Source organism: Hippichthys cyanospilos, chromosome 3 (assembly GCF_059441005.1).
Source record: "Hippichthys cyanospilos isolate Australia breed blue-spotted pipefish chromosome 3, RoL_Hcya_1.0, whole genome shotgun sequence".
Lineage (NCBI taxonomy): Eukaryota > Metazoa > Chordata > Actinopteri > Syngnathiformes > Syngnathidae > Hippichthys > Hippichthys cyanospilos.
The window spans coordinates 12315997-12337673 of record NC_142371.1 but is presented as its reverse complement, the minus strand read 5'-3'; the positions used below and the strand labels follow the sequence as shown (position 1 = coordinate 12337673).

Sequence of the window (21677 nt, the reverse complement as noted above, 5' to 3'; positions counted from 1 at the left end):
GGAGATGAGAGCCTTTACCAATTTAGTCTGTAAGAACGTCATGGACAACTTCGTGCTGTGCCTGAAAGAAATGCACGGAGCTAAATGGAGGCCATCTAGAACAAATGCTGTAGAACGGAGAAAAAAAGGCCAAAGACCCTACCCTATATATCTTTTTTTTTTTTGGGGGGGGGGGTGGTAGTGAAAGGGTTTAAGTCTATTATATAGAACAGGGGTCTATATAATATATATAAAGGTGTTATGGAGGAAGGTAACGTTGAAAAGAATCTGTGTGTGTGTGTGTGTGTGGGGGGGGGGGGGGGGGGGGGGTCCTCAAGTACCGGGCGGCCACTTAAATCCATCCATCCATTCGTTTTCTATAAATGCTTATCCTCCGTAGGGTCACTGACTTTCTGGTCTCTATCCCAGCTGTCTTCAAGCAGTAGGAGTGGGACACCCTTGACTGGTTGTCAGCCAATCACAGGATTAGCTAATTTCTCTTTACACTAAAGAAATGTTCTACACTGCAGGTGATCATTTAACTTCACACAAGCATAAGGATAATCTGCTATCAGTATCATATAAAATAAATGAATCCAAGATAAGTCATTTCAAAATCCGTTTCACTAATGTAATAATCAACCTGTACTCCTAATTTGATTTTTTTGTTGTTGTTGATAACAGGGGGATGCAAAAATAAATAATTAAGATAATCTGTTTGAAAAGGTGTGCTCACTTGTTTAAATCTTCTGATGAGGCTGTGTTCAGATCAACCAATCAAATTCAAACATATGTTCAGTGTCAGCAAAACTAAGATAAGGCTTAGCTGTTCTAGTATTGTTGTCAAATATTCACATCACACACTTGAAATCTCCCAAACATGTAGGAAGATTTGTTCTGCTCTGATGGACCCAATCCAAGGAACATTTTTGGCCATATTTCCAAAGATTATGTTTGACACAGGCACGACACTAACATAATCATAAGAACATTCCACACACACTGAAGCATGGTGGTGGCAGCATCATACCGTAGGGCTGTTTTTTCTCAACCCGGCCTTAGTCAGGATGGAGCACATTATGGACAGTTCTAAACACCTGTCAGAGTTAGTAAAAATAAAAAAACTTCAGACCTCTACTTGATGGAATTAACTCTAAGGATTATAAGGTTTGAAATTATTTTCATCACAGTCTCCATCCATCCATTTTCTCAACCACTTGTCAAAGAAACCGGATATATGAAAAGGTACGTAAACTTTCTATCCACTGTGTAACAGTCAGAACATGAATGCAACTCGCATCATCCATAATGTGTTAAAGAACAAGTCACTCTAGAAAGCCATTTTTTTAAACCTACAGTACATTGTCATGAATCATAAATAAATCTCGGCTGCAAAATGTCAGTGTATGGAATGCCATTCTTAATAAATAAAAATTGTAAGTAGAGGTTTTGCACAAAGGAAGTGTTTAGGGACTGCTGTAACTAAGCCACAAAGTCTCAGAACACATACAGTTACTGTAATAAACTGTGTATTAAATCTTTGAATGCTTGACTAAAATTCGGTCTTTGACTAGCTATCCATCTGTGAGGTAAAGTTTGTAGGTTGGTGTGGTGATGTGGAGAACCCAAGCGTGAGGGAGCAAGACCAAGAGTTGGAATATCTCAAAAAGAATTTATTATGGAGGAAAAATTGCCAGGTAGTAACAAACAAATATGAAACCACCATGACATGACTTGGTGACATTACAACTGACATTAGCGGCAACGCAAACAATGATCCAACAAAGACAAAGAAGAAAGAAACTAGGAATCTAAAAAGAAGTGAACCAACAAGCCAATGTACACCTGGACACAAGGACACAAAGGAGTTGGTTGGTAGATCAGGGGATCATGCTGCAAAGAACAGGCATAAAGAAAAATATTGTGAGCTAAATGTCATGAAGCGAGACACGGAAAACATGAAAAAACCTTAAATAAAACAAAATTTAATTTAAACAAAGTCAACAACAACACAGTTCATGTATTGCAAATTTCTGAGTATATACGTTGTCCTGTATATATATATTGGGTCCAGGTTTGGAGTCAAAATGGTGCAATTTGTCCACATATAATTTATGTCCCAAACAATCATTATAATTTGGTATGACAACCATTACAATTTTATCCATCTCCCTCGAGTATTTATTGTAGAATTTCAGTTTCAACTTGCAAGCACTTTTCAACACTAATAATGAACATAGGATGATTTTTACAGTGAAATAAGTAAGAATGTGTTTTCTTTTTAACACATCACAGATGATAACAATTGTATACTGGTACTGTCCCCTTACATGTAAGTGTATTATTACAAACAGATAGAAGATTTTCAATTAACTAATTAAAGACGTTTTTTTAACTAATTCACCCTTAGCAATACTTTTTTTACTTGTAGTGTACGTGACAGATGAGTGTCATTTAAAGCATGATAATGCCATTCAGTGGACATAATTGCTAACTGCATTTTTGTCCCATCTGCCCTCCCTTGAAGAAGTGATTTAATAAACATGATGGTAAATTATAAGCAAGGGTAAAACCCTTTGGCTGGCTTTGTTTTTGTGTTACACTTACATTCCTGTGTTATGTTTCAAATGTAAGGTAACTGTAGAACCACATACATGGTGTTAACTTTGAAGTGTAAGTACAAAAACACAAAGTAGAATTAGTACGAAGGCAGACAGAAGTAGACCAGCACCTGACTAATGATGGACCAGGAAAAAAAAAGGTAAAAAGTCACACTCTCGTGATGGCGGAAGGTTGGGCAAAAATACACTCACGGACTGACGGAGGATTGCAATTACTTCTGGCTTGGGAAAAATATGACGGAGCGCCGATGACGGAAATGGGGCGGGGCTCTGTAAGTCGCCCTCTTCTGAATGCAGGTACCAGTAAGAAATCTAAAAAAAAAAATAATGACACTTTAAAATCAGCCAATGTACCGGTAGCTGCCTTTGGCAGAACTGATGGTATAGTTTGTGCAAAAAGAAAAATAATGACTTCATGTGAAAATATGCACACCAACTATTTAAGTGTGGTAGGTCGCAGAGGTATTGCATAGTGTAAATTCAAGTGAGCAGCATTGCATATTACACTTAGCATAACATTAAAGCTCAGTGGCATAAGGCTTCTGATGGCATGGTAGTATAAATTTTTTTCTTCCTTTCCATTTTATGGCTGTGATGCTTATGTTTTGATCCATCATGGCATGAACTTCATACAAGATACAAGATGGTTCTTTGTTTTATTCTAATGTTCTATGTGATGAGATATAAATGTATTATGAGTCTTATTACTGTTACAATAGTTGACTTATAATTTCAAAACTAGATATTGATCACTGTGATAGGTAACGATATTATGAAATGATTATACAGTTTATTTATACAGTTTATTATAGATTTATATTACAGATTTATACAGTTGATTATACAGTACCATGAAAAGGTATTATAGCTTTTTGTCGAACTCCTTTTTGCTTTTTACTTCGTCATACACTTATTGTCAAAGAAGTTGTTTGTCATCAATAGTGCAAATTTTTGTCAAAAAAAGTGGACCCTGTCATTAAGTTTATTTAGAATATAAAACTGAGGAAAAACAGACATACTCCTGGGTTTATGTCTGTTTAAAACCTGGTTTATGTTTAAATGCAGGACTGGATGCTTTACCTGATTGCAAGCTGGGAGAAAAGTCCACTTGTTTTCCGTCATCTGTATTTGTCACAGATGTAATTATCCTGATTGGAAGTCCTCATTCATATTAAAGCACAAATGGATTTTCAGTTATCTTGAAATTCAGAGATTAGAGAACTGGTTAAAAGGTAATAGCTTTGTTAGTCATTTAAACTACCGGTACATGTTTTTTGCTACATGCTCTCATACACAATAGTGAAAATCTTCTTGGTCTTAAAAACATTAAAACACACTCATGCACCCTATTGAAACACTCTCATATTCATAATTGAACCATGCTTACAATGCACGTTCCTGAAATTATTTCTCCTCATAAACACACATAAAATATGATCAAACACTACATACACAAAATAAAATGATTATAATCAGTAATACAAAGTTTACATTTATTTTACTGTATCATTGTTCAAGATGAATAGTCAATGATACTGAATTTTAGTTGTGCCCTCGAGCTTCACATGCGCGTTATTGATTGATTAAATAAAGAAGTGCAACATCTAAACAAGACCTAACATTAGGCCAACCAATGGGGGAAAGTGTCCTTGTAATTAACATAGCCAAACCCCATACAGAATATAATAAACAGTAACAGTGAACAGTGTATCTCAACTACCGATACGTGATACTTCCCAATAAACATGGAAGCTGCATTTTTCGCTCAAGATATTTCGTGTAGTGTTATGTCATGTCATATACACCAGTTTAATTTTATGACCACTGATAACTGGCTGAATATCATCATGTGATTTGTAGCATTGTATGCTATTGCTTGCGTTTGAGTGCAAATTCAATATACTTGAACATCCATCCATTTTCTATAGCTGCTTATCCTCAGTAGGGTTGCTGGTGCCCATCTCAGCTGTCTACAGGAAGTAGGCGGGGGACACCATGAACTGGTTGAAAGCCACTTGAAGGGCACACAGGGACGAACCATCATTCAGGCACCCAACCACACCTAAGTGACCAATATACCTGCCATGCGTGTTTTAGAAAGTGAGAGGAAGCAGGAGTGCCTGGAGAGAATCCATGCGGGCGAGGGGAGAACATGCAAGCGCCACACAGTAAGGCCGGAGCAAGCTGAAATTGAACTCAAGACTCTGAACTGTGAGCTGGACGTACAAACCACTCTGCCACCGTTCCACACCCAAAATTTGCACATGATAGTGGAATAACGTCCCAAAAATTATGAGCGCCAGCAGAAATATGATTAAGATAAAAAAATAAGATCAACCATCCAGGTTCTCCCTCACTGGGTTTCACAATTTCCAAAATCAAAAACTGATGCATAGCCTTGGCCCATGGTGTATAGAGAATGGAAATAGAAACCTGCTGTGTCCAACTTTAGTCAGATTAGAGCTTTCATTTAAAAATGTAATCTTTCATGGGTTTTTTTTTTGTTTTTTGTACTCCAAAAGCACTCAGAGCACTTGATGTGATCGTTTACTCTGGACTCGCACTCTATGTACTGCACAGGTTATCTCGGGACATTTTACAAGCAGTTACCTTATCTGCACACATTTCGTAAATGACCTGCAAAGCTCATGGATATTAAGCACCTTTTTTGGTTTGTTTGTTTCCTCTTTTTCAGTTTCCTAGCATGGAAAGAGATAAGGCTGATAATATCCAGAAGGCAGAACTAAGCCACTTCCACTTAAAAAAAAATGTGGCTATGATGTTGGAAATGTGATAGTTGTAGTTTAGTTGTCAGTGAACCTGAACAGAATAAACAGCATTGGAAATGGACTACTTGATTGACGTATAGAATTTCATGATGATGCTAGGAACACTATAAAGAGCCATTTTTCAAAGCAACATATAATTATTTGTTCCTGCATCTCCCTTAACCTCTGTTGAACATTTTCAGCCTGACCAGTTGAGATAAATACATTAAATACTCAGGAGAGCTTGGGCAATCCGTCAAGGAAACTACGAGTCAGTGACGAAAAGCCTGTCTTGACAAGCACTTCCGCTTTTCTGGCAAGTGCTTTATGACATGAAGCCTCGTAAAAATACACTGACTAAGAAGGACCGTCTATACTGACTCAGATGGACACACATATATTCACATATATTCACATTAGTCTGGCGCTCGGTTCATGTTATTTTATTCAAGGCTTGATGTCATAAAGCACGCTCTGTGCCATAATTTCTGGTTGTTGAAGCAAATTACTGGTGGAAGTCTTTGTCCCTGTAAATATTTAGAAGTGCCATCCATTCACCTATCATTTTTTTCTGTGCTTATCATTTTTTTCCTCTGCTTCCATTTTTCAAAATGTTAAACTGACCACCATAGTGAAAAAATATTGCTGAGTTGCGTAATCACAGCTACCCAAAACAAAAGAAATAAACCAACCAATCCGCATTTGTTAGCACAACATGCCCTCCTCGATGGTTCAGTTCCACAAAGTCCCTACTCTCTTGGTGGTGCTCAGGAAGACCCTGGCGGAACTTTCAAGACCCATGGAAGTTTATGAATTGGTCCCAATGGCCTGAATGGCACTCATCATATTTGGTAGCTGTGGTTAGAGGAGAATGGCTTTTGAGGGTTGAAAGGTATCAATCCATGTGTTGAGTTTAGGCTGGCAGGGTGCAGGATGCTAGGCTGACATGCAGCCAACCTAAAACACAGAGCAGGTTGGAGACAAAAAGACATGCACCCAGCAGAATAAGAGTCAAGTACAAAGTGGCTGGAAATACAAACTTGACACCAAACGTTAACGATCTGGTGACAGGTGGAGTCCCAGAGCTGCTTAATAAGGGACATAGATGTAATTAGGGTGATCTGATGGTGCTTCTGTTATCTCCATCACGCCAAAGCTGCAGGACACTCACATACACTCACACAATGACGACGGGGTTTAAGGGTGCTGAGGCCGCAGACTTGACATTGGTTGTTGCTTGTGCACTGGGCACAAATATAGAGCTCTGTGAATCTTTGAGATTTTGCTGGAAGAGCTAGATGAAATTAGGGAAAGGGAAGTCTGGGCCTTGCTCCTGTATTCTTCCAAGGGCGTCAACAGCGCACACGTCACTATGCCGAATAATAACCCTATGCTCCTGCGCACACCACACGGATTGTTTTGAAAATGTGTAGCAATTTCCCTCCAGGTTGTGCTGTGGCGCTACGGCTAGTATTGGCTAGGGCAGCTGTCCCCAACCACTGGTTGCCGGTCTGTGGATCAACTGGTAAAGGGCTACATGGGCTGCACCTGAAATAATGTTTTGGAAATGATTGAGTTTAACAGTTCATACGTTTGTGCTTAATCTTTGTTTTGTTTTCTGGCGCCGCTTCTGGACGCTTTTGATATCACATACTGTACATAGTGAGAAGGATGATGTGGTCTTTAGAGCAGCCAGCAGCAGCCGCTCAGTGAAAGTCATTTAATTAATGGTGAATTTCCCAATTTCTCGAGGTGATTCATTGTTTCCGTGTTTTTAAAAATGTCGGAAGTGAGGCTGGGAAAAACTGAGTACAGTACATCATCGCAGAATGTGACTAAACAAACCTATTACAAGAAATTGTGTGCGCGTCAAATAAAGCGCAGCTCCAGTTATTAATATGCACGTATCGAGTGCCACAGAGATGATACAAACATGAGGCGTGACATAATGCATGGGTCATTGTCACCTACCTGTATGTGGGACTTTAAAGAAGCTTACTGTTGCTTCTCTCATACAACCACTGATACACGGAAGAAGATTGATGGCTGGATAAACCTGGAACCATCAAAAAGTATAACTGAACCCAGCTGTCATTTCTCAGCAGTGAGAAACTGTCTGCTTTTAAGTTATTTTCATAAAAAGGAGTTTTAATTACAGACATTTTTCAACATTTTTCATCATTTTTGTTTGGTTGTCTGACCTTAAAATAACAATTTAATGAACAATAATTATTTCATGACATATGTTCTACCAGATGTCTGGTGTATAACATGTTCTCCCAATTCTAGCAGCTGTTTACAAAATCATTTCTTTTTGTTGGGAGGGACGGCAAACGGGTCGCAGCATCACGGTATACACCAAGCGCAAAAATATTGAATCATTACATGTTCTCATCAAAGCTACTGTGCAACTGCTGTTGGTAGAGCACAAAGGATATGCTCCCATTTTGTTTCCTTACACACAATAGTCCAATGAAACCTCACACAAAGAGGGAAGAGTAGAAAACCATTTTTCTGTCATGGCAACCAGAGCTACAGTGGAAATCTTGTGCAGCCGTGACTTATCATTGCTTGAAACCAATCTTTTGAACACTATTGAAGGAGCCCGACCACAAGAACAGAATTTCCACAAATTATTGACCCTTCACTAAAGTGATTACTGCCCAATTACTGTACTTAGCTTTATGCTGATCTGATCCACTTGATTGTGATCAACCAATATTTGCCATTTTTTTCAATACCCACAATTGGCTGTGATGTCATATTTTGTAGTGCAATTAAAGATGTCATTGATAGGTTCCACAAATTATGTGTGGGATGAATGTTTTGTGTGGCAATACTTTAATTGCACAATGTGGCTGTTCATTTACATAGCGCTACAGTAATTAAATTTAGCTGTTGCATGAGTTGCTTATTTGCAGTACCTTGTGCTATAAAGTAATTTAATAGCAATATAGTCATGTAATCACAGTATGATGTCACATTGATTATTTCTGTCTCAAAATGTTTTGTTTTACCTGACAGAACTTTCAATATATCTCGAGCAAGTTCATGAATGAGTTCTTGAGGTCACTGATGTTTTTACCTGTGCCTCTGTGTTTTGAGTCTTGTAAAGATTGTTAAGCCATTGCAAAATGCTTCATTTTATTAATATTGCATATATTGCATGCATGTTTTTGTTGATACAGTATACTAACAGTACAAGTATATGCAGTAAATAAACAAGTTATTTGGACATACTGACCCATATTGTGAACAAATCGGTGATCGTTTATTTTTAAACTCGCTGATTGTCACCCGTGATCAGTTAAAAAAATGTGATTGTGTAAACTATACCTTTGATTAACTTTTAACCATATGAAAAACTATAATCTAAAACACTTTCATAGCATTTCAACACTTGAATAAAACACAAAATAAATAATAATAATATAGAAATAATAATAAAATAAACACAAAAATAAGATTATTAGTAAAACACAGAAAGGGGACCACTGAAAACAAAAACAGTTGTTCTACTCTAATTTGTATTTTTAAATTTGTCTTTGTCCCGAATAAATTCCGATCATACTAAAAATAAATCAAATGGGTATGCAGGCAGTCAGGTAGGTAGGTAGGTTGGTAGGTAGGTAGGTAGGTATTAGTAATGTACAAGTGAATAGGAAATCAGTTTACAAGCAATGCGAATGCAGTCTGCTACAGAATAAAGTGAATGACATTGTAGTAATAATGTGTCTTATTAGTCGATGTCAAAACGTTGCCTTGCCAAGGTGAGTCAAATCAAGGATTACGTTGCAAACTGTCACCACAGCTCACAATATTCGGTTTTGATTCATTTCCCTTTCTATTTTAGTTGACTTATTTTACTAAATGATGGGTACAACAAGGAGAATGGCCTTCTGCTGGTATTTCAAGACACATTGCGCATAATACACACAACAAACATATTACAGTCATACGTCTAACCAATGAATATTGATGACTTTTGGATTCAGCGATTTTATAATGTTTTAGACTGCATGCGGATGCCGAAATTAATGCTTGAGGTGATGAGCATCATGATGAGTTGGCATTCTCAAATCTAACTGGAAAGAATCAACCACTATTTCTGCTGGCAACAGTTTCAGAGTTGAGTAAAGTTGGCAAGACATTGGCAGATTAGGATTTTCGCGATCAATTCCTCTCTGCCAGTTCAAGCTGCCTACTGCCCAAAGACAGCTGGGACTGGCACCATCAAGCCCCGGAGGCCTTTGAGAGGACATTCAAGTTGTTAAGAACAAGGATGGGCGGATTTTGCTGCTTATTTCAGATTCCAAATAATACTAATTTGTCATGTTTTAGTGGAGCCACATAGAACACAATAGTGTAACGGACTATTTGGAATTGACTTCCTTAAAAGTCAACTGGAACTGAGCCAATGACATTTTTGTAAAGGATGTCCGAGTAGCCTTTAAAAAACACGAATACTTGAAAAATATGCTAATTGATGACGCGTTTCCCTCTGACCAGCCTCTGATATAATGTGAGGGTGGGAAATGTGCAGGAGCAGAAAAGAAGAACCTTGGATCGGAGCGGTTACGCGCGTTCGGTGCGCAATTATCAGGTGTGAACTTGAAGACACGGCCGATTAATGATACAAAGATATCTTAAATGTTTCATTGAAATAGCCTAAATATTGCGATGCGATTGCAGGAGTACAACGTGGGATTTTTAAATGCTGATCAATCGTCACGACTCCTTACATTCACGCGGGCGCTGCGGTGACGCACTGGACAGCTGACATCTCCTCGATTAAAACCCCAGGCAGAAAGAAGCAAGGAGGCAGAAAGAGGGTCTATCGATTCGTCTGGACATCTTCCAAGTTGAGAAGTCAATCATGAATCTTACGGAGCCGATGTGGCTCATGGAAGAGCCGTGGAACCCAAACTTAAACGGAACAGAGGAAGAGAAACTTTTATTCGGGATCGGCACGGATAATCTCATCACGCTGGTGGTTTTTTGCCTCATCTTCGTGCTCGGTGTGCTGGGTAACTCACTGGTGATCACCGTCCTGGCCCGGAGCAAGCCGGGTAAACCACGCAGCACTACGAACATCTTCATTCTCAACCTGAGCATCGCGGACCTGTCCTACCTGCTCTTTTGCATCCCCTTCCAGTCGACCATCTACATTATGCCCACCTGGGTCCTGGGCGCATTCATTTGTAAATTTATCCACTATTTCTTCACCGTGTCAATGTTAGTCAGCATCTTCACCCTCTCAGCCATGTCCGTGGACAGATACGTCGCCATTGTGCACTCCAGAAAGTCCTCTACCATCAGGGTGGCCAAACATGCCATTGTCGGAGTGGTGATTATTTGGATTCTCTCTCTGGCCATGGCAGCTCCCATCATGCATTACCAGAACATATTATATCGTGGGGAAAATCTAACATTTTGCTGGGAAGTGTGGCCAGATCAAAACCAGAAAAAGGTCTACGTGGTTTGTACCTTTGTTTTTGGCTATGTTTTGCCTCTGCTGCTCATCTCCTTTTGCTATTCAAAGGTAAGGAAATTCATACTAACGATTTGCTCATTATTTATATTATCAACATCCGTCTTATGCTACTGTTATGTTGTTAATTGCAGGTTTTAAAACATTTGCACAAAAAGCTGAGGAATATGTCCAAAAAGTCTGAGGCATCAAAGAAAAAGGTATGTTTTAAGAAATATTTTCAACTCCCTAATAGATGACCTGATCAATATTTCACTGTCGAGTACAGTCTAACTGCATACAGTATACCGTAGATAGTGTCTACGCCAAGAAGATTGAACATGCACTCATGAAATGTGTTTACTAGCACAATTAATGATCTAACTTCATTCCAGGAGATCGATAACAATTCTAATAAGGTCTTTTTTAAACATTCCTGCACTTTGTTGTTTTTATTTGGCACACTTTAAACATCAGAATACAGTCCATGCACGCCACACACCTAGAGAAATGACACAGAGAAATAATGGCAAGTTTAGCAGCAAAACCTGACAATCACTTTGTGTAAACACTCACATATGAGCAACAACTACATTAAAGTAATCATATTCAACCACATTTACAACATTTTCAAATGATCACATCTGCAACATTCCGAGGAAATTACTATTTCCCATTACTGGTGAACTACTGTAATTAATCAAACAGGCGAGTAATGTGGTCCATATTGGAGGTGTTCATGGGCACAATATTTGTAACCTCCGGCTTATGTATTTATATTGAAATCCGGGGCGACAAGAACCACTCAATTGTCGGTGTGCTAAGTGCTAGCAGTAGATGTAAGAAGTATTTTGTGTTCATAATTCTGACTGAATAATTCTGAATAATTCTGGCTCTCACTCAAGTTGTGGACTGTGAAATATTTTATTCAATTATTCAAGAGTTTTATTGTCATGCATAGTAATACCATACAATGAATTTTTTATTCTGTTTACTTCCCTGACCAGACTATATTCCTTAACCGGGCAAATAATAAGGTAAGGAATTAAATAAAAAGAAAAACAAAACAAAAAAAAAACAGTAATAGAGCAATAAAGGCAGTAATAATGAACCACTAATAAATGGATAGACTTACATTCTGAGTATATTACGGAGTAGATTGAGCAAAAGGACTTTAAACATATGAGAAAGATGCAAAATATCATGTAGTGCAAAATATGATGTATTTAGCAGCTTTCCTGCACTGTGCAGAGTTGTAAGGTGCATATTTTTAAGCAAAAATAATATATACTGCTATTTATGCTTTTTATAAGTTACAATTACATGGTCAAAAGTTACAAATTCGCTTGTTGATCATCAAAAATTTTGTCATTTTAGTTAGGTTTGCATGCCCTCATGATTATAGACATTTGTTTTAAATATGCATTTATTGACTTAGCAGTAACAGCAGGATAGAGCAAGGTAACTCTCACTGCTGTTGCATAATGTTGTTTGTTTAGCCAATTCACATACACTGTGGAAAATATTTGTGCTCTCAAAAGCCAAAAACAAAAGAAATCCTGCCTGAATTTCTTTGTAATGTGACAATTATTCTGAATATGACTCCAACTGTCCATTTGGTTCTCAAGATTTATTAAGAGCATCGGTTAATGGGTACAATCTGGTTTTACTTGGCAAGCAAGACTGTTTTTGAATGGAGTCTTGGCATTTAAATGAGTTGTACAGCTCAAGATTATAGCGAATTATAAAATTTAATACAGACCTTCATGGAAAACAAGCAAAGCTCACCCCCCCCCTTAAGCCCCCCCACCCCCTACACACACACACACACACACACTTTGAGGTTAGTGTCATACAATCTCCTCACGATGTCAAAATGTGACCAATACAAAGCATTTGTGTTCATTATACAGTATATGCCTGTCCATACTAGACATACTTAATTGTCCTTAGATGTGATTGGGTGCTAGAATGGTTGTTAGTCCCTCTGTGCCGTGTGATTGGCTTGCAACCAGGTCAGGGTGTTCCCCACCGACTGCCCAAAATAAGCTTGGATAGGCACCAGCAGGCCTGCGACCCCAGTGAGGATAAGCGGCTCTTTAAAATGGATGGATACCTGTCCATACTAACCCCACTGCCATCACTGGCTACTGGAACAAAAACTGTGTCTTCTGCAAACTGTTCACCCAAATGATAACATACATGCTGTCTGTAATTTACTCTGTACAGTAAAAGACAGAATTCATGTATGAACAGAACATCTCTCCAAATTGCCAAATATCATTAAATGTCAACATTTGCCTAATCAAGTTGGATACAATGACAAGCTTCAGTCAAGTTGAGACTCAATGAGGAAGACAACATTGCGTTGCTTAAAATGGAAGTCACGACTCGCTTCTCAAGGGACGAACAGTTGGTGCAGTAAAAAAAAAAAAAAAACGTTCAAGTGGCGTTTTGACATGTCCCATTGCATACACAGTACATATATATATATATATATATATATATATATATATATATATATATATATATATATATATATATATATATATATATATATATATGGTGGTGACGAGACACACTACAGAAAAGAAGTAGAGCGTCTTACCAGATGGTGCAAAGACAACAACCTCCTGCTAAACATCAGCAAGACCAAAGAGACGGTTGTGAGCTTGCAGAGAGGCCACACCCAGCACCCCCCAGTGACCATCGACGGTGCTGCAATGGAGAGGGTGAGCAGCCCCAAGTTCCTGGAGGTGCACATCAGCGATGACCTCTCCTGGACCATCAACACTGCATCTCTGGCCAAGAAAGCACAGCGGCGTCTCTACTTCCTGCGCAAACTGAAGCGGGCAAGTGTGGCACCACCATCATGACCACATTCTAAAGAGGAACCATTGAAAGCATCCTCACCAGCTGCATCACCGTGTGGGGCGGGAGCTGCTCTGACTATAACAGGAAGGCTCTACAACGCATCGTGAGGACAGCTGAGAGGATGATTGTTGCTCCAGTCCCCTCCCTGCAAGACCTTTACACCACCCACCTCAGCCGCAAAGCCATCACAATTGTCACTGATAGAAGTCACCCTGCACCCAGTCTGTTTAGCCTCCTGCCTTCCGGAAAGAGGTACAGGAGCCTCCGCTCCCGCACCACCCGACTCAGGAACAGCTTTATGAACCAGGCCGTGAGACTGCTGAACTCTCTCCCCTTCGAACCCGTGAAATTGCTGAACTCTCTCTCTACCCTCTCCCGCTCCCACACTCAGCCCCACCCAGAAGAAACACCTAGCTGGCAGACGAAGTTTAGGTCATTGGACTGGAATCATAGGTCTATTTATTAAATTATATTACAAGTTAGGTGGCACTCCTTAGGTCCACCATGTCTGTTAGACAGTAGCTACAGCCAGAGGAGGGTGTGTATTGCTGCAATTACCGTAATACCCTAAAGCTTTTACAGGCGCATGCGAAAAATTACACGTACTCCCTTTAATGTCTCTACTTTTTTCCGCAATAGCTAAAATGTTGATATTGTAATCAAAGTTTATGAAAATAAGATATTACTAGACGTTGCACATCATTGCTAAGGTGTTTTTATCTGACAATCTCACTTATGTCTCTGATTGACCCGGAGTTTCTCGTCTTGAATGTTATTTCACAAATGATGGTTATAAATAGGGCCGCTCGATGGATGAGTGGTTGGCATGTTTGCCTCGTAGTTCAGAGTCCCGAGTTCAATTCCTGCTCGCCCGGTCTTCCCATGTGGAGTTTGCATTTTTTTCCCGAGCCCCGCGTGACTTGTCTCCGGACATTCCAGCTTCCTCCCACACTCCAAAAACATGCATGGCAGGTGTATTGAACACACAGGTGTGATTGGGTGCATGAATGATTGTTCGTCCCTGTGTGCCCTGCAATTGGCTGGCAACCAGTCCAGGGTGTCCCCCGCCTAGTGCCCGCCTAGACAATTGGGATAAGCACCAGCAAGCCAGCGACACTAGGGAGGATAAGCGGCCACAGAAAATGGATGGATTGATGTGACCCTCCAGTATGACACCAAACAAAACTAGATGCATGTCCAGGTGTATTGAATACCAAGACAACAGTACATTTGTGTGACATAAATGCTCTTCCTTACCTCATTGCGGATCATCATGTCATCGGAACATCGCCAAATAATTAATTACGAATAAATAATGGAGTGTGTTTGTGGAGTGTGGAGTGTGTTTCTTTAACAGGTCTATTTCTAAAAGTGAATTCAATGCTTTCATTCATGCATTAAAGCAAGTTGTGTCAGGATTTCCTTTTTTGTTTTGTTTACACAAGTTTCCCCCTGCCACAAAGGGAGAGAATTGTGAGTTGGCATTGTTTTATAATCTCCTCAAAAATGTAATTTATGTACACTGTACATAATGTACATGTACATAATGTATGTACATAATATTTTGCTTATCTTCCTCATATGTAGACAGTCTTTTCATGCAATCTACTCTGCTCAGAATGTACGTCTTTTATTCATTTATTAGTGGTTCACGATTTACTGCCCTGATTGCTCTATTACGTTTTTTGTTTTGTTTTGTTTTGTTTCCTACCTTATTATTTGCTTGATTATGGAATGTAGTCCGCTCGGGGTAGTGAACAGAAGAAGAATTTCATTGTGTGGTATTACTATGCATATGACAATAAAACTCTTAAACCTTGTATGTATGTAATGTAACATAAATAATGTAATCTTTTGAGAGTTCCTCAATGTCGTCATTCACGTTTTATGCTCATGTTTAATTGCTGATGACACACCATGCACAAACATCATTGATACATCATTTCCACATTTATGCCTGTTCTTTTGTGAGGAAGTTTTGCAGATGTTACAAGTCACTTCAAATATGCATTGTTTGCATTAAGCGGCAGGGAGGTTGGCTTTGCAATGACCACTGCAACCATGTTTTCATCTTCAGGTTTTTTATTTCATAGCTCATATTTGATTCACATTTATTCCCAAAAAGGGCATAAAAGTTCAAATTTATGCTTTTAGCATTACCATGTTGCAGTCTCATTTGTCAATTAGATACAAGTACCGGTACGTGTAAACGAAACCATTGTCAAACTGTTGCATTTCCACGGGCTCTTTAATAATGTTTTTTTTTTTTTTTTACCACAATGGAACCTAATCAGATTAGGAATCAGGCTATTGGTCGCTTCAGCTGAGATTGCATGTAATTATATGATTCTTATTATTTTGTTTTAATTGCCTTATCATTCCAGATGCCTGACAAACAGACTTGCATAAAGTAGTTGCTTTCATCTTTTGAAATCTTCAACTGCAATTAAGGACATTGCTTTGAAATAGCACAACCACAATATTTTCCTCTGATAAGCTCGATCAGCATGATGTCAGGTTATTTTGGTTGTTATTGATGGTTTGTGACTTTCAATTTTTAACCTCTGGAAGACTTTAATCTTAACTTTCACTATTTCTGGTGAAAGCCAATTACATGACTGCAAGGCAATGCACGTAACCTTTCTCTTCTTCTTTTGTACACCTTTGACATTCACTTTGAATTTTACCAACGCTGAGATGACTTTTATGCACTTTGAATAACATTTTCTGCCGATTGCAGCATCCCAATTATGAATCGCGCTCTGTTTTAAATCCTCAATATTCAAGAGCCTCAGTCAGAGAGTAAATGATTGAAACATTATTGAATGAATCACTGTTAGATTTGATCTGGAGGGTTCTATTCACTAATACACTTCCGTTATTTTCTCCTCATGTGGCGGCTCTCAGACTGCTCAGACGGTGCTGGTTGTGGTGGTGGTCTTCTGTCTGTCTTGGCTCCCTCATCACGTGGTTCACCTCTGGGTAGAATTTGGGACCTTCCCATTGAACCAGGCTTCCTTTTTGCTGAGGATTGTCGCCCACTGCCTGGCATACAGCAACTCATCTGTCAACCCAGTCATTTACGCCTTTCTATCAGAAAATTTCAGAAAGGCTTACAAGCAAGTGTTCAAATGCCACATTGGCAGAGATGATGTGCTGTTTAATGACATTAAGGAGATCCGCAGTAAGGCAGACGCACCACTTTCAACAAACTGTACCAGTGTTTGATTTTTAAGGTGTGCACGGAAGTGTGAAAATAATTAATGTCAAGCTAAAACTGAATATTGGGATGACATGATAATGATAGGCTAGAATTGTACATTCAAGATACTCCATGGATTTATCCATGGCTGTTCCACATAAGTTAAGTTATTTGCACAATGTTTCTATTTAAAACATACTGATTTCAAATGTAATCTGTTCTTGTATTTTGTATCTTACCTTGAGGTATGTACCTTTTAAATGTCTAAAGAATACTAGCTAAGCAAGCTTTATATGATAATTCGCTATACAATACTGCACAGAGAATTGATTTTATTCAACCAGGAAGACTCTCAAGTCAATTTCAGAAATAGAGTTTAGTCCATAGTTAATTGGACAATCCTTTTACTTAAAGGAGCCATCACATTAAAAGTCAACATTTTGGAGCTTTTAACCATGTTCCAATGTTGATTTCTCACCCTAAATTATTTATGTACTGTATTTTACCTTCTTTGATGCATTTCTGAGAACTCCTTGCTTATTCTGCGCTCTCATACCAGCCCCGCCCGTGCACACAAAAATGGCTTATGGAGCGCTTATGATGATAGGAGCAATTTGTAACTCCCCTGCACCTCCCCGCATTGCCAGTGCAAGAGAAAACACCCACCCACCGTATTCGTGCCTTTTGGTTTCATTTTGGTTCCAAAGTTGAGAACATTTTGCAGCGAGTCGGCAAAGTGAACTGCATCGTTTCAATTATTAGCTACAACGTTTTACTGTAGAACATGCTGAAGAGCCAAAATGTTTGTTTGGGAGCACACGGACGAACAATCGACATCAGTAAACAATTTATTAGCTGGCGGAACTGTTATTATGAATACTGGGTTCCCACCGGGACTAATTTTAAAGGAGAAAGGCGTGTTTGTGAGAGCGGTGTATTGATGCCGTTTTTCATTTTAATGTTAGTAAAATGCTTGTTATTGGCCCCGTTTTTCACACTGTTGGAATAGACTCCATCAGTTGCGAGCCTCGTGAGGATGAGCAGTCAAGATGAAAAGATGGATGCATCTTTCGTGGCCCACCGGCATTAAGAAGTTAAGTCGCCAATATGCCAAACATATTATACTGTATATATATATATATATATATATATATATATATATATATATATATATATATATGCACGTGTTACACTGTGGAAAGCCTAAAATATCATGTTATGGGCACTTTAATGGAGATGCTTTGTTAGGCTTTCACTGAAACTTACATACTGTAACTTGTTGCTTGTGTGTCTGTCTTGCTTCTCCCCTTTAGAAACTTAAAATCTCCATCTATAGCTTTTGATCATGTGATTTTTCAAAGATATTTATATTTGTGTCCTGCCAAAACTCATAAAGGCATCATAGGCACCTTGTGCTTAGGACATGTACCTCACAGTTCTAAGGTTTGAATCTTGGCTACTTGGCTAAAATGCCCCTGGGACGGATTAATGAGGAATTATTGAGGAACAGGTAGATTATGTACATATTTCTGAAAATACAAATTCACTGAAATGACCTATAATTATATGTTAGTATTACAAACCAGTGATATTCTTTATATTCATAATTTCTCACAGTATTTATGTAATTGGAATATCAATATGCGCCTATTTTGATAAATCACTGCTTGTGTTTCCACGGTCAAACGACCACTTACATATCCATCCATCCATCCATCCATCCATCCATACATAATTTATAATCGCCTATCACAAGGGTTGCAGGCTTGCTGGTGCCTATCCCAGCTGGCTTCGGGCAGTAGGCGGGGGACACTCTGTACTGTTTGCCAGCCAAATGCAGGGCACACAAAGAGCACACAAAGACAAACCACACACCCAATCACACTTAAGGACAATTTCAAGTGTCCAAAACACCTGCCATGCATGTTTTTGGAGTGTGAGAGGAAGCCGGATTGCCTAAAGAGAACCCATGCAGGCTCGGGGAGAAAATGCAAACTCCACACAGGAAGGCCAGAGCCAGCTGGATTCAAACTCGGGTCTCTTAACTGTGATTTGGATGCATTAACCAGTGTGACACGGAGCCACCCACTTACACTTTATTTCTAGAAAATCTCAATGATCCATTACTGGTGAGCTATTTTTAGAACTGGTCGGTGGGCAGATCATGTAGTCTCTGGGGGCGACCAAGTAACCTCAGGCACCAAGTAACTAGCGCTATTAAAACAACAATAATTCTTGCCTCTTCTTGTGTAAAAAAAAAGAAAAAAAAAAAGGTCCTCTTAGCTGTTTATCGTGCATTTGTCTTGTCAACAAGTATTTTTGCTGCAGTATTTTTGCCAAATACTATCCAATTCTAAAGAACCTTTGTCTCTTAACGTCACCAGTGTCTGCATCATTTACCTTCCGTCTGCATGAACCCCAGCCATGTGTAGACTCTGTCTGAATGGTTGTTCAGACATTGATTGCTGGGTGGAAAAAAATGTCCCTGTCCAATACTTTATGTATTATTATTTTTATTTTTTTAATTAAACTGATCAACTGACATTGACTCGTCAATAAGGAACATTTACAGAATTTAAACAAAATGACTAGTTTTCAGATGTCATAATCTTGAGAAATTTGTTATCTGCTAAATTCAGCTTCAGTGTATCGTCTTCATTCAGTAGTGCTATGCCTTTTCACTCTCTAAATGTAAATAATCTGTAAGATTTGAGATTCAGATTAAGTGTTTCTTTGAACACTTAATGTTTTTATAGAATTATTTTGGCTTCATGAAAACACTTGGGGTTAATGTTCAATTCATTGAAAAAAAATGAGTATACCGCGACTGAACAATTCTCATTTACTTCTATTATTCAATGCATACTCCATGCATACTGCAAGAGGATATGCACTGAAATGTATTATAATTAATAGTTGAACTTTGTGTGCTATTTCCTTCTGTAGTGCGGACAAATGTACCTAATTGTCTAGTTTCCCTCTCATGGTTAAGGTCGTTCTTGAAAAAGAGATTTTATATATATATATATATATATATATATATATATATATATATATTGCTTGTGTAAATAAAAGAATTGAACGACATTTACAAAAAAAGAGCAAAAACAAAAAATGTATAGAAAAAAGGAGTGCTCCTCAATTTTTCCGTTTCAAACTGCTTCTCCTAAGGTATCTTCATGTAGAAAGTTATTTTTCTCTTAAATAGTGTCTTCTGTAAAGAAAAAATATGTCCGCAGAATCTGTCTAAAAGTTTGACAGTCGTTTGAACTTCTCCACGAAGCAAAGCTTGGACATGTAACTCCACAGATAATTGCTCAGAGACCTTCCTTGTAGCTCTTCTTACTTGATTATGTATGATTGTAGAACTGTGTTATTGTATAATATATTCCTATGGAGAAAGACATGTAAAGTTCAAGTACACATGTCATGTTTTTGTGATAGTAGCACCCCTATTCTGTAAACACCGAGAACTATAAATAGAGAAAATATGTTGGTCTTTGCTGAGAAAGTCATGCTCAAACAAAAGCATACTACTGATTGCAGCACAATAAATAAAGGGGCTGTGGTATTTCTATGATTGTTTTGTTTGACTCACTGTACATATTTAAGAATTAATGTATATGCAGTTTGTGCAAATTATAATGTTATTTGTTATAAGCAACATTTATTTACAAAACAAACAAATAAAAAAAAAAACACACCAGGTGTCTTATGCTGCTGCCTGGCTGCAGGAGAGAGATGCTCAATTCACTGCAGTGGTCCAAATCTAATGTTGTTTACACTCTTCAGGATTAATTGTGTCTTCATGCAGTGTATGTATTTTCCACAAATCCTTTTTTTTATTGTAATTTCAATCTAGGGTTTTGATGTCTAAAATTCAATTGTGTTTAGTTTGAAACAAAATGTTTGCTCATTCCATTTAACTTCATTTCCATATAAGGAGCCTTGTCTTCATTCCCAGTTAAAGCACAAAGTGATGATTTAGACCTCCTTTTCTCCCACAATGCTGAAGAAAAATAACAGAGAAGGTCCCATCAGTGGGAATCCACCAAGAATCGTTTTCTGTTGGTCACACATCAGTGGATTGCATTTTCTGACCTCATATAAACTAATATGAGGTCTTGACCTGATCCCAAGCAATATTATGCAAGGCTTATAGTTGGTTTTAGACTGAGACTATTTTGGGGAGGGAGAAAAACAAAAAAAGAATTACTTGTGGGGTTAGAATAACTGGCAGTTCTGGGTGCAACAGCCTCTCGCACGCCCTGAGGGTGTTCACTCGCTTCTCGATGGCAGTTCTCGCTCCCCTGCATTCAAGGGGCACGAAGTTTCTTCTGTACCTGGATGAATGACTAATCTGTGCGCAGTCTTACAGTCAGATGATCCCAGATACTTCTGTGCTGTCTTGTCACATGGCTCAGTTGGGCATCAGGGTCAACTTTGGCACTCTAAGCAGTCGACCTTCATTGGTCTCTCGCTGGACAACTTGTCCATGGTTGCACATCCTTTCTCTCATCAGGTGAAAGATGTCCTTCGCCTCCTGGGCCTTTTTCAGCTAAATAAGCTTCTCACATTCATCATCTTTTTGCGTCTTCTGGCAAAGTTGAATTCCTTGACACCTGTTGTTCCATTGAATCTACTCTCCTTGTATCCTCTCCAAATGTGACTGAACAGCTCACACTTGGATGTCATCCCAAATTGTCCCCAAATTATAACAATGTTCTAGAGCTGTGTTTGTCTCATCTCATGGGGCAGCCGTT

At 38.7% G+C, this 21677-nt stretch overlaps 1 protein-coding gene and 1 long non-coding RNA gene across 3 annotated transcripts; one reads left to right on the top strand and one right to left on the bottom strand.

Moving 5' to 3' along the window:
• Window positions 1-1631: 1631 nt before the first annotated feature.
• On the bottom strand, window positions 1632-3126 carry LOC148425781 (uncharacterized). Its single transcript, XR_015865246.1, has 2 exons — window positions 2711-3126; window positions 1632-1872 (listed from the first exon to the last, which is right to left on the bottom strand). It is a non-coding gene; the product is annotated as an uncharacterized LOC148425781 (long non-coding RNA).
• galr1a (galanin receptor 1a) lies at window positions 2535-20489 on the top strand. Of its 2 annotated transcripts, XM_088411933.1 has the most exons (5): window positions 2535-2740; window positions 9878-9971; window positions 10061-10910; window positions 10994-11059; window positions 16620-20489. In XM_088411933.1, the coding sequence occupies exons 3-5, from the start codon at window positions 10245-10247 to the stop codon at window positions 16938-16940; spliced, it is 1053 nt and encodes a 350-aa protein (XP_088268059.1). In that variant the 5' UTR covers window positions 2535-2740; window positions 9878-9971; window positions 10061-10244; the 3' UTR covers window positions 16941-20489. The 2 variants fall into 2 exon arrangements, with proteins under 2 accessions (XP_088268059.1, XP_088268060.1); XM_088411934.1 differs by lacking the exon at window positions 9878-9971 and having other exon boundaries at window positions 2688-2740.
• The last annotated feature ends 1188 nt before the right edge of the window (window positions 20490-21677 follow it).